We start from the raw sequence: 5,923 nt of genomic DNA, 5'->3' as shown, positions 1-5,923 counted from the left end.
TCAGCAGCTTAGAATTGGACAGAAACTCAGAATTCCGTTTTTCAATTATCTCTAACCCTGGTAAACAACAAATGGGATGATAAGTACAAGACAGTTTTGGTAAAAAGTCACACAACGTGAGGTTTTATTACAAGGGTGCTCCCTTACCAATAGTAAACATGGCAGCTCGGTGCCCTTCCCTTCAGGTTCGCCATATGGTTGCCAATTGGAAACATGGCCTCCAGGCCGAGAGTTCTCATTGGTCGCTGCAACGAGGCCCCGCCCTTCCCCGCCCCTCAGAACGCGACCGGGAGCTGCGGAGCCGGATATTGCGGCTCCTGACTGAGCTGCGTCTGCGCAACTCTTTGGCGCCAAGATGGCGATGGAGATGAGACTTCCAGTGGCTCGCAAGCCTCTTAGCGAGAGGCTGGGCCGCGACACTAAGAAACATCTAGTGGTTCCGGGAGACACAATCACTACGGACACGGGATTCATGCGGTACGTGGAGACTTGGGGGAGTTTAGGCTTCAGAGAGCGCTTCAGGGCTCTCTGCACGTGGTCCAGGCCTCGTATCCGTGAGTGTCCATATCTCACCGCGGGACCCAGGGCACATCGCCTGAGCATCCTACTCGCCTCGCTTTCGAGCCTCGTGCTTCTTACCCCCGGCATCTTGTGTGTCCTCGTCTGCATTCGTCTCAGCTCCCTGAAACACTCCACTCCTGACCTCCGGTGGCTGTGACTTTCGGGTTTTCTGCCTGAAGTCTAAATCTTTGAGGCTTCCTTGTAGGAGACCTGGAAAACTGGAGACGGTTAGGAGCAGGCTCTCTTTCAGACAGTTTTCAGCTGTCTGAGGGGACGGTGAGCGTTCTTGACTTGGCCTCCTTCTCTTCAGTTTAGAATCCTTAATTGTTCGAGCTTAGGGCAAACCGTTATATTGCGCTGCCTGCACCCATTTACACACTGTTTGAAGCTAAGGCGTGCAGTACGGTGCGTTGTAGTTAAGAGGGCAGGCTCTTGAGTCAGATAATTGGGGGTTTCTTCCAGTCCTGCTACCATCGCATTTATTAGCAGCATTGCCTCTACCCCGTCCAGTTTCCTCTTCTGTAAGATAGTGATAATAACAGTATGATACGGTAATGAGGAGTAAATGAGATACTTCTGTAAGAAAAGTACAACCAGTCATATCATCATAGTTAACACTAGTGGTATTTCAAACTTTTATTTTTTTGTACCTGTATATACAAGGGGTACAACATTCATAGCGTTGCCCTTTAACCAGTTAGTTTAAGGTTAGTGGATCCTAGAAGATCTTTTTTTTCCCCCCTTTTTGAGGAAGTCTCGCCTTGTCGCCCAAGCTGGAATATAGTGGTGCGGGTCTGGGCTCACTGCAACCTCTGCCTCCTAAGTAGCTGGGATTATAGGTACATGACACCACGCCTGACTAATTTTTGTATTTTTAGTAGTGATGGGGTCTCACCATGTTGGCCAGGCTGGTCTCGAACTCCTGACTGCAAGTGATCCACCCGCCTCGGCTTCCCAAAGTGCTGGGATTACAGGCATGGGCCATCATGCTCAGCCCCTAGGAAATCTTCAGATTCATTCTTTTGATTAATGCTTTCAACATATGTTTACATTTTGTGCAGTTGGGATATAACAGCAGAGTGAAAAATCTCTGTCCTGGTGGAGTGCTAACAGGGAGAGATAGACAAGTGCAACGAATAAGTTATTCAGAACATTAGTCAATAAATGCAAGGGGGAAAAAGTGGAGCAGGGTAAATGGAATGTGGTGGGAAGATGGTAGGAGGGTGGCAACGCGGTTGGGGGTGGGCTGTGTTTTCAGTGGCCTAGTCCAGGTGGGCCTGCTGGAGAGAGTGCCATCTGAGCAGACCTGAGTGAGAGGAGTGACCTCCGAGTAGATGTCTGAACAAGGAGCACCGAAGGCGGAGGGAGCAGCCAGCACAAAAGCCAGGCTTTCCAGGGGGGGCCTGTTAGCTTTGAGGAACACATTGTTCTTGAAGGGAGAGAGGGCACCTCAAGAGTTACCCTGGGATCCTTTCTTTGTGCCTTTGCCTTGCATCAGGGGCCATGGAACGTACATGGGAGAGGAGAAGCTCATTGCATCTGTTGCTGGCTCTGTGGAGAGAGTAAACAAGTTGATCTGTGTGAAAGCTTTGAAAACCAGGTGAGAACAAAAGGTGTGTATTCCCTTTCTTGCGGCATCCAGGTTGTACAACCAGGCTCTTTCTGCCTCCCCTTATCCCCCACCCTACCCCTGCCTGCCCCATCCTGCTGTAAGTCTCCAGTTTTGACCATGACTATAGGTGGCGGTGCAGAGCAGCGCAGGCTTCAGAGGTTTCCCCATGTTATGTCACCTCTCCAAGCCTTGGTTACCTCCTCTGAAAGTGACTATGTAGTATGGCCTACTTCATAGGATTTTCTTTTCTTTTCTTTTTTTTTTTCTTGGAGTCTCGCTCTGTCATCCAGGCTGGAGTGCAGTGGCACCATCTGCTCACCGCAACCTCCACCTCCCAAGTTTAAGCAATTCTGCCGCTTCAGCCTCTCAAGTAGCTGGGATTACAGGTGCCTGCCACCACGCCCGGCTAATTTTTTTATATTTTTAGTAGAGACAGGGTATCACTATGTTGGCCAGGCTGGTCTCAAACTGCTGACCTCAGGTGATTCACCCCACCTTGGCCTCCCAAAGTGCTGGGATTACAGGCATGAGCCACTGCGCCTGGCTTAGGATTTTTTTAGAATTCAGTGAGATGGTGCATGTATTTAGTACAGGGCCTGATACCTAGAAGCATTTAATAAAGGTTAGTCCCAGAAAGCAAGACAGTAGGGTTGGAACAGAGTGAGTGAAGCGGAGAGTAGGGGCAGATGTAAGCAGAGAGCTGAGGTGGGTGGACATGGGCCTGCCTTCTTTGCCACAGTAAGCATTTTGGCTTTTATTTTGCATGATCTGGGAAGCCACTGGTAGGGGTGGAGCAGAGGAGAGACTTGATCTGGACTTCAGCTCACTCTGGCTACTGATGGGAGATTGAAGGGGGATAGGGCAAGCTTAGGGAGATGGATTGGGGACCATACTCATGATCTGAAGCGATGGTCGCCTGGACTAAGTTGGTAGCAGTGGAAGGTGGAGGAGCGATTTGATTTTCTGAGTGTTTTTTTTAAAATCATGAAAAGGTGTTGGGTTTTTGTATTCTTTGGGCTTTACCGTACACAGGACCTAGTCATCTGTGAATAGAAATAATTTTTTATTTCTTCCTTTCCAATTTGGATGCCTTTTATTTCCTGCAGATATATTTTTTTCTTTTTCTTTCTCATATGTTTTGTTTTGTTTTGTTTTTTCCTTTTTTGAGACGGAGTTTCACTCTTATTTCCCAGGCTGGAGCGCAATGGCGCCATCTAGGCTCACCGCAACCTCCGCCTCCCGGGTTCAGGCAATTCTCCTGCCTCAGCCTCCCGAGTAGCTGGGATTACAGGCATGCACTACCAAGCCTGGCTAATTTTGTATTTTAAGTAGAGACAGGATTTCACCATGTTGGTCAGGCTGATCTTGTACTCCTGACCTCAGGTGATCTGCCCACCTTGGCCTCCCAAAGTGCTGGGATTACAGGCGTGAGCCACCACGCCTGGCCTCCTGCATATGTTTTAAGGGTAGAGCCAGCAGGATTTGCTACTGGAGTTGTCCTGGAGCATGTGTGAGAGAGAAGAATCAAGGAACTCTCCAAGGTTTTTGGCCTGAGCAACTGAGGGGATGGAGTCCCCGTTGACTTCCTATCTTGGTTTGCTATGGCAGACTGGAGGGGGCTTAGTTTGGCACTTGATACATTTGAAAATGCCTATTAGTTACCTAAATGTCAGGGTTGGATAGCTAGCAGTTGAGTAGGATTTGGAATTCAGGAGTGTGGCACAGTCATAAGTGGTGTTTTAAAGGTATGAGGTTGAGTGGTCGAAAAGTGAAGAGGTCTAAGGGCTTAGTCTCAGCACCAAGTCTGATGAGAATCGCGGATGAGGAATTAGCAAAGGGGCTTGAGAGAAGCAGGCAGCGAGTGAGTGGGGAGACAGTGAGCAGACTCTTGTGGTTGGCGTCCTGGCTCAGATTTCCTTTCTCTTCCTTTGGCTAGTGCAGAACTCATCCACGTGCTGCCGGAAAATAGTCCATGTTTTTCATTGTCGTGTAATCGAGCAAAATAGGGTTTTTAGGCTAAATGAACTACTTGGATAGTGATATGTTTGAGGATAGTTATTGGAGACTATACATGGAGGAACGCTTGAAGTTAGCAATTTCTGAAAATAAGGCCAGACACTATAGTTACATGAATTTGCTGAATGTGGTGCCTGTTCAAGGCTCTCATCCTGTTTAACCGATATCTCAAATGGTGTGTGGTCTTGTAAGAAAGTCTGCTCACAGATGGATGAATATCTTGTGTTTTATCTTTCAGATACATTGGTGAAGTAGGAGACATTGTAGTGGGAAGAATCACAGAGGTAAAGTCGATATCAGATTGGTTTCTACAAAGTCAAGTCAGGCTGGTGATTTAATAAACGGGACAGTCATTCCACATGTAGTTACGTGAAAAAGGCGTTCATTGCATTTGGCTATTGTGTGACCTCTGATATAAATATGTGGCTTGTTCGGTTTGAGATTACTGGTGACGTAGGATGTGAGCTCCTGTCCCTGGAGCATGTGTCCAGGTGTGGACCTTGGCTTATAGGTTCAACAGAAGAGGTGGAAGGTGGAAACCAACTCCAGGCTGGATTCGGTCTTGCTGCTCTCGTCCATGAACCTTCCTGGAGGAGAGCTGGTAAGGGCTGCAGCTGGGGCCATGGACTAGGGCTCTGTGGGCTGGGGGGAGCTGTGGGACCCTTTGTTCCACCAGAGGAATTTGCTTTACAGTGAGGTTGCCCCTTCGACTCCTGTTTGTCTGCTGTGAAGTTTGCTGCCTGGATGTGTATGTAGACTTTTCACCCTGCCCAGGTCTCCCAAAATAGGAAGCAGTTGGCATATGGTAGGATGAGAAACATCCATGGGGTGAGATCCCAACAGAGTTGGGGAGAGAAGCTCTTAGATCCTTGGAATAATTTTCCTTTTCTGGACATACCAGCTTTGCACAATGAAGATGTTCCTTGAAAAATTGTCTTTACATTAGTTTTTTGTGAATTGAAAGGCATTTGGTCATTCCAGACACCACAGTAACTAAGCCACAGCCTTTTGTAAAATACCATGGTTCAACGTTATCTTCCGTCCAGCATGTATTTACAGAGAGGCTTACTGTGCCACGCGCTGTGTGGAATGCCAAACACGGTTGAGTTCCCTAGCAGGGGATATAAGACAACTGATCCACTACCTGGCAGTGGAAGAATACATAAGTGTGTGGTTATGCAAAAGGAGTGGTTAGTTTCAGTGAGAGAAGCTCATAGGAAAGACAGGCATTGGAGTTGATCCTGGAAGGATGGAGAGACTCGAGATGACTAGTTCAAGGAATCTGAGATAAAGGGAAATGTGTGAGCACAGGTACATCCAAGCAGGAGTTTAGTTCTGCTGGACCACAGAGCTGTCGTGGGAGATGAGTGTGGAAATATTGAGAAGGAAGCAAAAGAGGAAGAGAAGAGGAACAGTGAAAAAGTTTCTTGAGAGGGAGTCTTGATTATCACTCTGATTCCCCTCAAGTGGCTTGGGTATACTACTCTTGCCATAGCTCTCGGTGCTTGAATATTGTGGTTGGCCTCACAAATCTCAAAAGGAAGTGAAAGAGGAAGAAGTGATGGTGACCTTTGTGAGGCTTAATTAATGTCATTTCTTTGTGTATTTCAGAGGAGAAGATCTGCAGAAGATGAGCTTGCAATGAGAGGTTTCCTGCAAGAAGGCGACCTTATCAGTGTATCCTGCACTTTGTGCTCCGGCCTCTTGATGCTTTTCTTTATTTTTTCTTTCTTT

At 47.5% G+C, this 5,923-nt stretch overlaps 1 protein-coding gene across 2 annotated transcripts in view; it reads left to right on the top strand.

Moving 5' to 3' along the window:
• The first annotated feature begins 313 nt into the window (after nt 1–313).
• Nucleotides 314–5,923, top strand: part of EXOSC2 (exosome component 2) — a 10,348-nt gene continuing 4,738 nt past the window's right edge. Inside the window, exons 1-5 of one of the 2 annotated variants that reach the window (XM_037728046.1) lie at nt 314–477; nt 2,060–2,161; nt 4,428–4,473; nt 4,701–4,790; nt 5,801–5,866. In XM_037728046.1, the coding sequence (XP_037583974.1) occupies nt 356–477; nt 2,060–2,161; nt 4,428–4,473; nt 4,701–4,790; nt 5,801–5,866 (426 nt within the window). In that variant the 5' untranslated portion in view covers nt 314–355. The remainder of the gene's footprint in view (nt 478–2,059; nt 2,162–4,427; nt 4,474–4,700; nt 4,791–5,800; nt 5,867–5,923) is intronic. The other variant, XM_017499073.2, reaches the window with a different exon arrangement.

Source organism: Cebus imitator, unplaced genomic scaffold, assembly GCF_001604975.1.
Source record: "Cebus imitator isolate Cc_AM_T3 unplaced genomic scaffold, Cebus_imitator-1.0 Scaffold254, whole genome shotgun sequence".
Taxonomy (NCBI): domain Eukaryota; kingdom Metazoa; phylum Chordata; class Mammalia; order Primates; family Cebidae; genus Cebus; species Cebus imitator.
The sequence above is the reverse complement of the archived record's forward strand: the minus strand, read 5'-3'. Positions and strand labels throughout refer to the sequence as shown.